This window comes from Hyperolius riggenbachi, chromosome 2 (genome assembly GCF_040937935.1).
Source record: "Hyperolius riggenbachi isolate aHypRig1 chromosome 2, aHypRig1.pri, whole genome shotgun sequence".
NCBI classification, from domain to species: domain Eukaryota; kingdom Metazoa; phylum Chordata; class Amphibia; order Anura; family Hyperoliidae; genus Hyperolius; species Hyperolius riggenbachi.
Window position 1 is genome coordinate 339847166 of NC_090647.1, and position 14681 is coordinate 339861846.

Genomic DNA, 14681 nt, shown 5'->3' on the forward strand with positions numbered 1-14681 from the left:
AACAGCGCACTTCCCTTACGCTTAGACTGGCTCCGACTGACGGCAGAGCGGGGTCCTGGTTCTCATAGCTGCGGGCAGCGGAGGATGGCGGCGTGGGATCGATCAGACCGTATGGGCCTGAAGGAAGCCCCAGGTATGTAAAAAATCTTTTTCATGTTCATCTATGGTTCCCTTTAATATGTTTTTTCATGCGCAGAAAAGAAAACTGACATTCTGTATGAAACACATTTTGTCAGTTTTCTCTATCAGTTACATCAGCTGCTGTGAAATAACGCACGCGTTTTCCTGCATAGAAACACTTAGTGTGCAGAAAAAGTATGCAGAAAAACGCAAGCCGAAAACTGAAAGACAAGTGCCTTTAAGTCACTAGAAGTATATACAAACTTCGGATGGTATGCATGCTTTCAACTTAATAGGTCTGTTTTAATAAGGAACATTTAAATGGGAATGATTTGATAACCTACATTTACATTAAATGTCGGGCATCAGTTTCATTATTTCCAAGTCATTGTTTTGTGATTATAAATAATAAATAAATAATTTTGTGTGAAATAAAAGCATTGAATTAGTATATCTCATAATTCCAGATTCGTCAGTTGTAGTAAAGCCTGTTAAATAGCAATCCTACCTTGCATCAGACATCTGGCTGATTTCTGACACTTCCTCATCAGTGCTGGCGTATCCATTCTCTGTAAAGCATAAGAGTTAATTCAATACAATCTGGCTTATGTGGCTTATGTGATGTTAGCTTTGCTAATCATATGAATTCCTATAATGGTGTTTCAGCACTCTAATCAGGCAAGAGCTTGTGTCAGTGCCTTTGGCATCATAATAATGATCACGAACACTCACAACATACAAGAAGTTGTATCATCAGCTTAAAGTGTACCTGAGAAGGAAAAAATTAAAAACAATTATACATACCTGGGGTTTACTTCAGCCCCCTCCAGGCTGATCACACCGTCTCTGTCCTCCTCTGCTGTCTGGATTGTCCGCAATTTGGCTCAGAAAGTCCTTTAGTCAGGCCAGTTGGCACAGGAGTAGTCCGGCCATGCACGTTCCCCCGTTGTGCTCTTGTTGCTGGGAGCGTTCTGCGCCTGCATAGTCATACTGAGCAGGCAACGCTGCCGGCCACACGGGCGTACGTGCAGACGGGCCACGCATGCACAGAAGCCCCAAACCGGAGTACTTTCGGGGCCAAATTGCGTATGGTCCAGACAGTAGAGGAGGGCGACGAGGGAGCAATTAGCCTGGAGAGGGCTGGAGAAAACCCCAGGTATGTATCATTTTTTTTTAATCCCTGTCTCAGGTTTACTAGGACCACTATTGAATAACAATGGTACATTTTAAGATAAATGCATACAATAGGTAAAATGCCCTGTAAATTAACTTTTTCCTATGCTGTAGTCACTTAAAGTAAGTACAGCTATCTCTGGCGTCATTTTTAGATGAACACATTTCTAGGATTCCAGAGCATAAACACTATATCAGTATGTGAAGCAGGTTTCCTTGCTCTCAAGTGACATCATTCATTGTCATCATTCATTTTCCTGAATTTTATAGGTGTCTCACCATTCTGCATGGACTGGCACTCTGATCTCTCCAGCAGCATTTGACTTTGTGTAAATCCAGCCATATCACTCTGCCTGAGCCGAGCCTCCAGAATTCGGATCTGAGCTTCCTTCTGGGCTACTTGTAGGCCCTACAAAAATAGAGAGTAAACTAGCATGCCTGAATCACATTGAGAAAGGACACTGCATGACATGCCTGTTTGTATTACCTTGTCTATAGAGGCACGCAAGAAGTTGTCGAGCAGGTGACGTGCTTCCGTTAAAGAACAAGAGCTGATGACAACTGAAGTGTCTGTTGAGTCCAAATCCTCCTAAGCAGCAAACAAATGCAATACATATATATTAGGTATATGTTTAGTGTTCAGATCTCTATTTACCCTCAGACTGCCACAGTTTTTTTTTAGAGCTACTGTATTTTGGCGTACTGGTCTTCACTCTTCAGGAGTTTCTGAATGTTTACCTTCATATGTCACGGATGTCTAAAGGCGTAACTTTACAAAAACTACTTCCGAAGATACGCCTATAGATGCCTGCGACATATGGAAGCAAACCTTCGACGATGCCTATTATTTATTTATTGTATTTATAAAGCGCCAACATATTACGCAGCACTGTACATTAGTTAAGGTTACAGACAATATTTAGGGGTGACAGGGCAATAAGACAATACATGAATTCCTGCAAACCAGATCATGAAGCACAGTATGAGTACAAGGTAATGCTTAGTCAGTCACTGGATGGGAGCATAGAGATTAGGCAAGTCGAGTTCACTCAGATCCACAGGATGGGTGTATGGTAATGGAGGTGCTTGATCAGGTAGAAGACATAAGGAGGAGGACCCTGCCCGAAGGCTTACAATATAGAGGGAGAGGGCTGCGGGTTTAGAGCACTAGTGAGGGGGGTAGGCCAGAGTAAAAAGGTGAGTTTTAACGGCCTTCTTGAAGATGTTGAAGGAGGAGGAAACCCTAATGGGGGGAGGTAGGGAGTTCCATAGTGTTGGAGCAGCTCTTGAGAAGTCCTGGAGGCGTGCATGGGACTGGGTGATGCGGGGGGCGCTTAGGCGAAATTCATTGGAGCAGCGGAGTGAGCGGCTAGGTGTGTACCTCTGGGTAAGATTGGAAATGTAGGTTGGGCAGGTTTTGTGGACAGATTTGTAGGCCAGACACAGTAGACACAGATGTTTGTGGCAGGTATTTGTGAAGTTTGGCTGGAAGATGTCTTTAGACATCCGCAGCATATGGAGGCAAAAATTCCAAAACGTCTAAAAATGTTGGTGGCAGTCGAGAAGTTAATAAAATGCTTTATATTTTTATGAGGTGTATTGCTCTACAGTATCTATTGAGCACCAGTATCATAAAACTTCCAGGGCTCAAAGATCTGCTCATAAAGAGGGACTCACTCTTGCTGATCTCAAATTTTTTAAAATTGTTTCAATCGATTTCTGTCCAATCTCATGCTAAAATCAATTGGAAATATGTCTTCAGTGTGAAGGTAGGCAATAGATCGCTCTATGATAAAATTCGATCAGTGAGGGATCCATCTGATGGTCGATCTTGTGGCAGATCAACAGGTGTATGGTCACCTTAACAGTGACTGAAAGAGTTCAAAATGTGCTCTGTGTGAGGGACTACTTTTGTTTGGCTTTCTTCATCTTGCTATTCAGACTGCAGGAAAACAGACAAATGTTGAGCACTGCTTGCCTTTTTCTGTTGTTTACATTTATATTTTAGTAATTTAGAAAATCAGATGCAGTTTTGGAAAACTGTTGTGGTAACTTGTGACAACTATTGCAGTTCTCCTTCTGATTGGTTATTTTGCAATTGCTTCAATCAAATTCTAATGGAATACAGAAATACAGGATCTTAAGAGATAACAAAATGTGAGTACTACGTGTGACTCAACATTGAGTAAAAGGGAGGATCTAGACAGTGAAGTGGAAAATAGAGAAGAGCGTCATAACATGAGCTGCAGAAATGATGAATGGTACCTTGGTTTCCTCCATCTGTACAATAGTGGCCTGGCATTCCCGAATACTGTCATTAATATAATCTATGTTTGCTGCTAAGGCTTCCAGCTCTTCTGCTACATCCTGCTGTGCTCGGTCCTCTCCATTACCCACCTCTGGGGGAAAAGCAGTTCGACTCAGCAAAGCCTCTTGTAGGAGTGAAAGCTCCTCACGTTTCTAGAAAACATAGTATAAAGAGGGAGGTTAAGGGAAACAGAGAATTCATCAGAAGTGCCATAGTTCTATTTATGGACTGTGAGGTTAGAAAGTTCCAGCATTTATCTATACACTGTCAGCAGCACACTACAACAGCATCCTGTACATCACATAGTATAATTCCCCGACATCAACCCAACAAATACTATCCCTAACTGACCCCCCCGCCCCCCCACCTTCCCAGCCATGCCTAACCTTAAAAAAACAAAACATTAAAGCCTAACCTTAAAAGACCCTCCAGCTGACTCATAACCGTAACCTCCCTTCCCCTGCAATTTACTGTATGTGCCGCGTAAGAACTAAAAATATTGGGCGCTGCATTTTCTGCTATAGGGGGAAATATAACAGATGCTGGGCCACACGTTATGCAAACTGCAGCTACAAATGGCAGGCACAAGCGCACACTATTTGTAGCTGCAGTTTGCAAAGCGGAAGGTCCCGGCACCCGCTATTTTTTGGGTGCCCAAATTCCCCGTCCATAGGCAAAATGACACCAAACTTCCGTGGTGCCTCCATCGCTTAAATTTCCAGTGTAAGTGTGTATTTTCCTATACTTACTCGTAAGAGCCTTTCCATATCATTTTCAAGGTTGAGTATTGTCAGTCTTTGCAGAACAACTTCATGGACTCTCTTCTCTAGCGTCTGCCACTTCACACGAGCAGTCTTACTAAGTGGGAGTCCTGGGCGTCCAACCTTCCTCCTGGCAGATCCAAGAGAAAGAATATCAGGATATTTTAGTGGTAACTAACCAGAAGGTTACTACTCATTTACAATGTAAAAGCAATGTAAAAGCAGCTAAAATCCCCTAACCTAAAACAATAGCAAATTATTGTATTTTTACTTAAAGGACATAGCAGAAGATGAGTGTCAAATGCGTCCTTGTTCTGTCCCACAGTGTTTCAAATTTCCCTTCTAAGTGTCCATTCGGGGTCCCAAACTAGCGCTTGGGCAGTATAGCTGACCCGGAAACAGAATCCCACCATAGCCCCCTGCGCAGTTCACTTTGCTGTTACTACGTCTGCACAGTTCAGGAGCTCTCTGCCGCTTTGTCCGCACTCCCAGCGTCTGCAAGGAAGTACAGCGTGTGTGCTCAGAGCAGAGAGCTCACGACCTGCGCAGGCACAGTAGCAGCAAAGCGAACTGTGCAGGCATGGGGAGCTATGGTGGGATTCTGTCTCTGGGTCAGCTATGCCTTTGTCACATGCCCGTAAAACGCCAGTAAGTGTTTGCTCAGCAACATTAATATGAAGCCCTATTCCTCAGACTCTGAGCTGAGGCATGTGATACTAAATTCTTGTAAAAAATAATACATTTGATAAATATAAAAGAGGTAATTATGTGAAATAACACAGTGGGCTTGATGCAATAAAATCCAGTAATACTGTCATGCAGAGATAAAGCACAGCAATTTTACTGGTGCATATGCCAACAGAGTAGCTTTCATATAATCAGTGCAATGCGCTGTACATGAATAACAGGAGCATAATGCGGGTTACTGTAGTAGCACTTGCATTACCCATGTAACACGGGTTGTGCTGCTTTTCCAACCTAGAGAACTACAGTATGATAGCTCACCTCACAGGCCGACTTCCATTTGTTGCAGGTACTGCCTCCACCACGGTTTTGCGGTTCCATTGACGTACAATACTGGAAACAGAACGCATGGAGCTGTCTGGCTCAGAGGATGTAGTACTTGTGGACAGTTCAGCACCAGAGTCTTGAAGGGAAAACATGCGACTGGAGGAGCGGTCCTGGCCCGGTCTAGAGAGACGACGAAGAGCAGATACCTAAAAAAGGATTATTATTCATACCATTGTAAAAAATAAGCCATAATGTTGAATTCAGCCGTAATGGGGATGTGAGTAGAGGACATTCATTGCTATGTTTAGCTACACATGGTGGTTGGTTTATGAAGGACAAAAGATATTGTAGAACATAAGTGATTTAGACAGCCTGGATCAGATTTTTTTAAATGGCTTCTGCTATTACAGGACAGAAGTTTGCAATATTTACCTGCGACATAACAGGTCATAGTGAGGATTGCTGAAAGGTTAGTAAATTGAGTTTTTTACTACAGCAGTAATGTGGAGCAGTCACAGCAAAACCGTATGTTTAATAATCCCATGACAATCTACATTTATAAATGTACTTACATGTAGTCACTACAGATACTGCAAATTTACTAACCTTTCAGCAAACCTTACTATGTTCTGTTATAACACAAGTAAGAGTTGGGCACATTTTAAGGGCTGGTTCCCAAGGGCAATTGCGGGTTGTTTTCCTCCAACTATGGCGCTTGCCGTTAAAATGCTGCCCATTCTATTGAATGGCCAATGCTTCCACCATAGTTTACTGTTGTTTGCATGAATGCTGCGTTACGGATTCTGATTTTTCCAGTCAAGTAAAATGCTGCTTCCATGGTCGCTTACTGACACATCTCCGTATCTCTCTGCAGGGGTGAAAACCACCGGAAGTCATCATTTCAGCACGCTTGCAGAAAAGCAGTTGACTGCCATGCCTTCACACACCCATGTAAACCAGTCCTTATACAGCTAGTCCAAAATGTAATTGCTTTCCAACAAAAGAAAATCAGCCCTACATGAGGTGAAAATCAACTGACATGAAAACTATTTTATTTATCCTCCTACTCCTAAAAGTAATATATCCCACCGAGGGGATTTACCCCTGAAACACCAGAGCAATTTTCACCTTTCAGCGCTCCTTCCATTCATTCGTCTATAACTTTATTATTACTTATCGCAATGAAATGAACTATATCTTGTTTTTTTCGCCACCAATTAGGCTTTCATTAGGTGGGACATTATGCCAAGAATTATTTTATTCTAAATGTGTTTTAATGGGAAAATAGGAAAAAATGTGGGAACAAAAATCATTATTTTTCAGTTTTCGGCCATTATAGTTTTTAAATAATGCATGCTACTGTAATTAAAACCCATGAAATGTATTTTCCCATTTGTCCCGGTTATAAAACCGTTTAAATTATGTCCCTATCACAATGTTTGGCGCCAATATTTTATTTGGAAATAAAGGTGCATTTTTTCAGTTTTGCATCCATCCCTAATTACAAGCCCATAGTTTATAAAGTAACAGTGTTATACCCTCTTGACATAAATATTTAAAAAGTTCAGTCCCTAAGGTAACTATTTGTGTTTTTTTTTATGTATTTTTTTTTCTTTTATTACAAAAAAAAAAAATAATTAGGGAGTGTGGGAGATAATGAGTTAATTTTACTAAAACTAATGTATTTGTATATGTAAAATGCTTTAGGGTGTAGTTTTACTATTTGGCCACAAGATGGCCACAGTGAGTCTTTGTTCATGCGACCTGTAAGCGTCCAGAAGGACGCTTACAGGAAGCACTATGAGGCTGGGAAAAGCACAATGATCGCGCTGTTTCTCATAGAAGCAGCAGATCATTGCGGGGGCTTAGATCAACAAACGGGAATGGATTTTCCCGTTCATTGATCTCCGGGCGAGCGGGCAGCGGTGTGCACGAGCGGCGGGAGCGCGCGCACGAGTGGCGGGAGCATGGAAAGCGGCGGTAGCGCGGGAGGTACGGATTTCTCTGTCCCTTGGTTTTAGAAGGGTGGAAAAAGGGACGGAGAAATCCGTACCGCGGGGGGTAAAGTGGTTAAACATTTACAAAGTAGATTGAATGTTATATTGTCTTTGCTCAATGGCAGTCTATTAAGTGTCTCAGAGTTAAAATACATGAACTATTGACCTTTTTTATAGCTCTGCCTTCAGAAGTTGTATTATTCCAGGAAAACATTTATGGCTGTAATTTGCTTATCAGTGATGTTTACTATATTCCCAACAAGGTGCCAACAAGACAGAAGCTGTAACTTCCATGCATGAAAATTAACTCTTTCTGGCAGCAAAATAAAAAAACAAGTACAACTTGGTTATTAACCACTCTGCGACCGCCTAACCCAGATTGGCAGCCGCAGAGTGGCTCTGTTGTTCCTCCACGCTGCCATATGACGTCATCTCACAAGGAGCGAGATTTGACTGGAGTTTGCACAAGTGCGAGCTCCGGTCTGTAAACACAGCGGGGAACATTGATCAGCCTACCAGCCGGTGATCAGAGCTGGCAGGCTGTTCTTTACATTTATAATAAAAAACTGCACTGCGTTCTTGCACAGTGCTGTACAAACTATTGCCTTGTCATTTAACTGTCCCTTTGGAGGGGCTCATAATCTAATCCCTACCATAGGCATATGCCTATGTATGTATACTAGTGTAGTGTACTGTATGTAATGTAGTCTAAAGCCAAATTAAAGGGGAAGAGGTGAAAAAAAATATTTTTTAATTGCTACTTTTTGATTAATAATAATAATAATAATTATAATAATAATACAATTATAGCAGCAGCAATCAGATACCACCAAAAGAAAGCACTATTTGTGAGAAGAAAATGAGATATAATTTATTTGGATGCTAAGTTGTATGACCGAGCAATAAACCGTTAAAGTGTTAAAGAGAGTCTGAAGCGTGAATAAATCTCGCTTCAGACCTCCTAAATAGCAGGGGCATTTGTGCCCCTGCTAAAACGCCGCTATCCCGCGGCTGCACGAGGGTCCCTGTCCCCCCAAATCCCCTCCGTAATGCGGGGGAACGCTTCCGCATTGGGGCAGGGCTAACCGCCGCAGCCCTGCCCCACGCGCGTCTGTCAGCGCGTATCTCCGCCTCTCCCCCGCCCCTCTCAGTCTTCCTTCACTGAGAGGGGCGGGGGAGAGGCGGCGATGCGCCGCTGATAGACGCGACTGGAGGCAGGGCTGCGGCCGTTAGCCCTGCCTCCAGGAGCGACCAAATGCACGACCAAGTCGTGCTGGGGTGGGTTTGGGGGTGAAGGGACCCCCTTTGTGCGGCGCGTTAGCGGCGGTTTAGCAGGGGCACATGTGCCCCTGCTAACTTTGAGCTCTGAAGCGAGATTTATTCTCGCTTCAGAGTCTCTTTAAAGTTAAAGTGCCGAATTGTAAAAAAAGGCCTGGTCACTAGGGGGGTATAAACCTCTAGTCCTCAAGTGGTTAATATGTTTTGCACTGTACATACACATTTTTATCTCATCATGTCACATGTCGCCTCGGGTACACTTTAAGATTTGTTTGTCCAGAAGAAGTGTTTTAAGATAGAGACAGCACAGAACTACATACCTCCTGAGTCTTACGCCTTAAGACCATTTCCTGTTGTCTTTTCTGTGACTCCAGCGCTCTGATCTGAAGCTGAGGAGAATTTTAACGGTTTAAGTTAAACAGAAATTGAACTTTGCCACTGAATGATAATTTTCCTCATTATGTTTGTCCCCTCATATCACCTCTTGCCTGCGCTGCTCCTTCTTAAGCTGTGCAATCTCTCGATTCCTCTTGGATTCCACAAGTTTTCTTCGCTGCTGCTCATCACGCATCTGTTTCACAAGCACTGCCTAAAAGACAAGGAAAATTCATAACGAAATTCAGATGCATTTCTGCATGAGCATGTCTCATGATAAGCCATTTTAGCCAGATTTGCACAGCTAGACTTGAAAGGGTTAAGCTTGGCGTAGAGCACGCATACATTTTCTTGTAATTGAGAAAATTCATAACGATTCATTCAAACTACATGGAAATCACAAATCACAGAAAACAGAAAAAAAACAGAGACAAATTCTGAAGCCTAAGCAGGTTTCTCTAGGCACTGATCTAAAAATATGATCTAAAGGTGGCCATTAATGATACAATCTGGTGGACGATCAATCGTTTCCAATCAGCGGTATAATTAATCGGAAACAAGCAGCCGTTTCCACTAATGGACAAAACCTGCTAACCAATTCGATCAGATTGATGGGAACGATGGATCAATCCCAAAAAAGGATCGACCGCATCAATCTGATCAAAATGGTCAGTGGTTTTTCGCTTGTTAGTGGGCAGGACCAATTGTTTCCGATCAATTATGCCACTGAATGGAAACAATCAATCATCCAACGAATTGTTCCGGTAATGGGCATTAAGCCCAATCTACACGATAAGATTCTTTGTACGATTCGATTAAATCCGACATATCCGATCGGGGATTGATTCGATTCAGTTCGATTTGCAATTGCAAAACAATGGCAAATCGAATTGCATCGAATCGAATCCCGATCGGACATGTCGGATTTAATCGTATCGTGTAGATTGGACTTAACAGCTAAATAATCAGAGCAGTGGCGTACCTACCGTCAAGCGGCAGGGGCGGCCCGCACCGGGTGTCTTCATGGTGGGGGGTGACACCCGGAGTCCTGTGTTGCAGCTGCACGTTGTGCAAATAGGGGATTTGCCCCCCCCCTCTGACGTCCCCGCTGTCACCCCAAACCCCCCCCCCGCGGCGGTCCCCGCTGTCACACACACACACACACCCCCGCGTGGCCGTCCCCGCTGTCAGGCAGGAGCAGCCCAGCTTCAGACCTCCGACCGGCCGGCGACCACTAGGACCTAGCGGACACCGCACTGATATGCGGAAGTGACATCACTTCCGCAAATACAGCGTGGTGTTCACCGAAGTCGGTGCACCCGCTCTAACTGGTCGTCGGCTGATACTGAGGTCTGAAGCTGGGCTGCTGGTGAGTGAAGGGCACCTGTCGCTATCTAAGCTGGGGGGTCACTGTCACTATCTAAGCTGGGGGTCGCTGTCACTATCTAAGCTGGGTGTCGCTGTCACTATCTAACCTGGGGGGTCCCTGTCACTATCTAATCTGGGGGGTCCCTGTCACTATCTAACCTGGGGGTCGCTGTCAATATCTAACCTGGGGGGTCCCTGTCACTATCTAACCTGGGGGGTCCATGTCACTATCTAAGCTGGGGGTCGCTGTCACTATCTAAGCTGGTGCTCCCTCTCATTAACTAAGCTGGGGGGTCACTGTCACTATCTAAGCTGGGGGTCGCTGTCACTATCTAAGCTGGGTGTCGCTGTCACTATCTAACCTGGGGGGTCCCTGTCACTATCTAACCTGGGGGGTCCCTGTCACTATCTAATCTGGGGGGTTCTGTCACTATCTAACCTGGGGGTCGCTGTCAATATCTAACCTGGGGGGTCCCTGTCACTATCTAACCTGGGGGGTCCCTTTCACTATCTAAGCTGGAGGTCGCTGTCACTATCTAAGCTGGTGCTCCCTCTCACTAACTAAGCTGGGGGTCGCTGTCACTATCTAAGCTGGGGGTCGCTGTCACTATCTAAGCTGGGGGTCCCTGTCACTATCTAACCTGGGGCGTCCGTGTCACTATCTAACCTGGGGGGTCCCTGTCACTATCTAACCTGGGTGGTCCCTGTCACTATCTAACCTGGGGGTCGCTGTCACTATCTAACCTGGGGGTCGCTGTCACTATCTAACCTGGGGGGTCCCTGTCACTATCTAACCTGGGGGGTCGCTGTCCCTATCTAAGCTGGGGGTCGCTGTCACTATCTAAGCTGGGGGTCGCTGTCACTATCTAAGCTGGGGGTCGCTGTCACTATCTAAGCTGGGGGTCCCAGTCACTATCTAACCTGGGGGGTCCCTGTCACTATCTAACCTGGGGGGTCCCTGTCACTATCTAAGCTGGGGTCACTGTCGCTATCTAACCTGGGGGGTCCCTGTCACTATCTAACCTGGGGGGTCCCTGTCACTATCTAATCTGGGGGGTCCCTGTCACTATCTAACCTGGGGGTCGCTCTTACTATCTAACCTGGGGGTCCCTGTCACTATCTAACCTGGGGGGTCGCTGTCACTAATTTATCTGGGGGGCTCCTGTAACTACCTAAACTGGGGGGCTCCTGTCACTACCTAAACTGGGGGGCTCCTGGCACTACCTAAACTAGGGGGCACCTTTTACTACCTAAACTATCTAGGCCAGCCAGCCCAACATAACCACCAGCCAACCACCCCAGAATCACTGGCAAAAAGGCCACAGCATCACCACCAGTCAGGCCAGCATTTACTTCAACCAGCCAAGCACAGCCACAGCATCACCGCCAGTCAGGCCACAGCATCACTGCCAGGCCTTTCAGCCCACACATCATCCCCAACCCAGACAAAAATAGTATTGCCAGCCAGGCACAGCAGCCAGTAGAGGAGAATTCAGAAGCCAGGTGAGAGGTGTCTACCATATTAAGGGGGCATTCTGCCCATTTCTGTGAAATGCTGTCTATTTATGTGCCTCATGACTGCTGAATGTGTCTTGTTGGGGGACTCATGGTTCCTGGATTTGTCTTGTTGGTGGCCTTATGATTGCTGAATTTGTCTTGTTGGGGGCCTCGTGATTTGTTGGGGGCCTCAAGATTGCTGAATTTGTCTTGCTGGGGGCCTCATGATTGCTGAATTTGTCTTGTTGGGGGCCTCATCATTTGTTGGGGGCCTCAAGATTGCAGAATTTGTCTTGCTGGGGGCCTCATGATTGCTGAATTTGTCTTGTTGGGGGCCTCATGATTTGTTGGGGGCCTCAAGATTGCTGAATTTGTCTTGCTGGGGGCCTCAAGATTGCTGAATTTGTCTTGTTGGTGGCCTCATGATTGCTGAATTTGACTTGTTGGGGGCCTCATGATTTGTTGGGGGCCTCAAGATTGCTGAATTTGTCTTGTTGGGGGCCTCATGATTGCTAACTGCGAGACTATGGGAAAAGCTGAATCATCATCATCATCATATGAGACAATAGCATTAAACCTACTTTTTTTTAGCTTTTTAAAAAAATCTAAAAAAAATAAAATACATTTTTCAGAAGTAGGATGGATGAAATTGTTTATCTTCACAGTTTATTTTCAACTAGGATTTTCCATAATGTTCATGTATAAGTTAAAATGTTTGTATTTAGTTTAAATTGCTGTTGGCACTTTGCAATAGATAAGTGACTTTTCGCCACCACTGTCCTAATCTAATGTCCCACCATTGCTAAACTTGTCTCCACCCGTGACCACACCCACTTTTTGGTCTATGACCACACACATTTTTCGCGCAACGTAGTCCCAATTACGGGGGGGGGGGGGGGGGGGAGAGAATGGATAATCAGCACCGGGTGCCAAATACCCTAGGTATGCCACTGAATCAGAGTGCTCAGATGTTAGCTTTTCTACATGAATTAAGATTTATGCAACTAAACATTCTGGACTGAAATGTTAATCACATGACTTGAACTAGGGAGCATGATCTGTGCATGGAGGAAAAACGTTTTAGCCATTTATTTAGCAAAGGGTTATTTACAGTAAGAGTGATTAAAATGTGGAATGCATTGCTACAGGAAGTAGTTATGGCAAATTCAAGGGGGGCTTAGATGATTTCCTTGCGTTGAAAGACATCCATGGCTGCAATTACTAGGTATTGCCCAGTGGTGTTGATCCAGGGATTTTATCTGATTGCCATCTGGAGTCATGAAGGAATTTTTTTCCCAGTTGGGACAAATTGGACCATGCCTTGTAAGGGTTTTTCACCTTCCTCTGGATCAACAGGGATATGTAAAGTTGTAGGCTGGCGTTGTACTTTTTTTTCTGGTTGAACTCGATGGACGTATGTCTTTTTTTCAACCCAAATAACTATGTAACTATGACCGTAAGCACTGGGTTTACTGAGTCAGCTGTAATTGCAGGGTAACACTGCTAGAGACACAGACTGCTATAAAATGCAGGGGTAGCACCACTGCAGATATAGGGCTAGTTCACACCAAAAATCACTAAGTGGAATTGCAAACGCTTAGCGCTTTTTTTTAGCGATTTGCAGTAGCGATTCCCGGCATGTGCCTAGCAATTTCTATTTATGACTAGCGATTTTGGAGTGTTTGCATTTAGTGGTTTAGTATTTTTTTGTGGCAAAACAGGAAGAACACTTTGACCTGGAAGTGAACAGGTTTTGGCAAAAAAAAAAAAACACTTTGAAAATCGCCCTGTTCAGTGATTTTTACAGTTTCCTTAGACTTTACATTAAGGCGTACTGCTGGTATTGCATCATCCCCACTGTTTATACTGCAATGGGGAAGACAATGATTGCAACCTTTAACATAGATAAGTCTGTTGTACAGGATGTGGCTGATGTTTGGGTTCATCAACAAGTATTTTCTTATTAGACTTAAATAAGTTCATAAGTGACTACACAGGAAAACATTTGTGCCTGGAATGGTGCTTCAAAAGACAGGTACAGGAGAAACCGATAAATAACCAAGCTGCTATCATTTCTGTACCCCTCTGTTGGTGTCTCACCTTGGCCTTCTTCATTTCGTTCAGTTCTCCTTGCAGCTTACGTAACTCTCTCTCATAGCGGGACTGGTTCTTGAGGAGTCGCGCATGCTCCCTCTGAGCTAGCTGCAGCTTCTGCAGGTCTCTATTCATCTCCCGCAAGCGCTTCTCATAATCGGCACGGATTTTATTAGCTTTCTCCTCTGTGTAACACTCCATAGTGCCTGCGGAGTCAATGGCTTTGATATGTACTGGGCATACAGCAAATATGACAATATGTAGAGACATTGTGAAATGACAGTGATGAAGAGAGCCTGCTGTATAACAAGGTAACATGAAACAGGAAAAAGGTGTGGAAACAGGCAGAATATTTGAAGATATCCCATACTGAGCTCTCGTAACACCCGATCCCTCTCCAGCTGTGTGTCACGTATTCGGCTCTGCAGCTGCTGAAGCTTCTCCTCATACTGAAGTTTAAGAGTCTGCAGTCGGCGTTGACTCTGTTCCAGCTCCTCTATAAGTCGTTGTTTAATCTCGATCTCACAGGTTAGGTCTGCCAAATCCCCTCCAATATTTCCTGGGAGATTACATTTCAGAGTTGGTTTAGTGGCCTTATGATTAGTGGTGTTTCTCAAATTTAGGACATTGTGGTTTGGAACCTGAACAACCACATTCAGCACAATTCATGCACCAGAGGGACAGGATGCAAGTAATTCA

At 44.4% G+C, this 14681-nt stretch overlaps 1 protein-coding gene across 5 annotated transcripts in view; it reads right to left on the bottom strand.

The window, feature by feature from the left end:
* Nucleotides 1-14681, bottom strand: part of KIF21B (kinesin family member 21B) — a 101078-nt gene that overhangs the window by 32227 nt on the left and 54170 nt on the right. For all 5 annotated transcript variants that reach the window (XM_068269451.1, XM_068269449.1, XM_068269450.1 and 2 more), the window contains exons 14-23: nucleotides 14353-14541; nucleotides 13989-14188; nucleotides 9130-9237; nucleotides 8969-9037; nucleotides 5368-5579; nucleotides 4351-4492; nucleotides 3559-3753; nucleotides 1781-1882; nucleotides 1573-1702; nucleotides 629-689 (exon numbers count right to left, since the gene is read on the bottom strand). In XM_068269451.1, coding sequence (XP_068125552.1) covers nucleotides 629-689; nucleotides 1573-1702; nucleotides 1781-1882; nucleotides 3559-3753; nucleotides 4351-4492; nucleotides 5368-5579; nucleotides 8969-9037; nucleotides 9130-9237; nucleotides 13989-14188; nucleotides 14353-14541 — 1408 coding nt within the window. The remainder of the gene's footprint in view (nucleotides 1-628; nucleotides 690-1572; nucleotides 1703-1780; nucleotides 1883-3558; nucleotides 3754-4350; nucleotides 4493-5367; nucleotides 5580-8968; nucleotides 9038-9129; nucleotides 9238-13988; nucleotides 14189-14352; nucleotides 14542-14681) is intronic.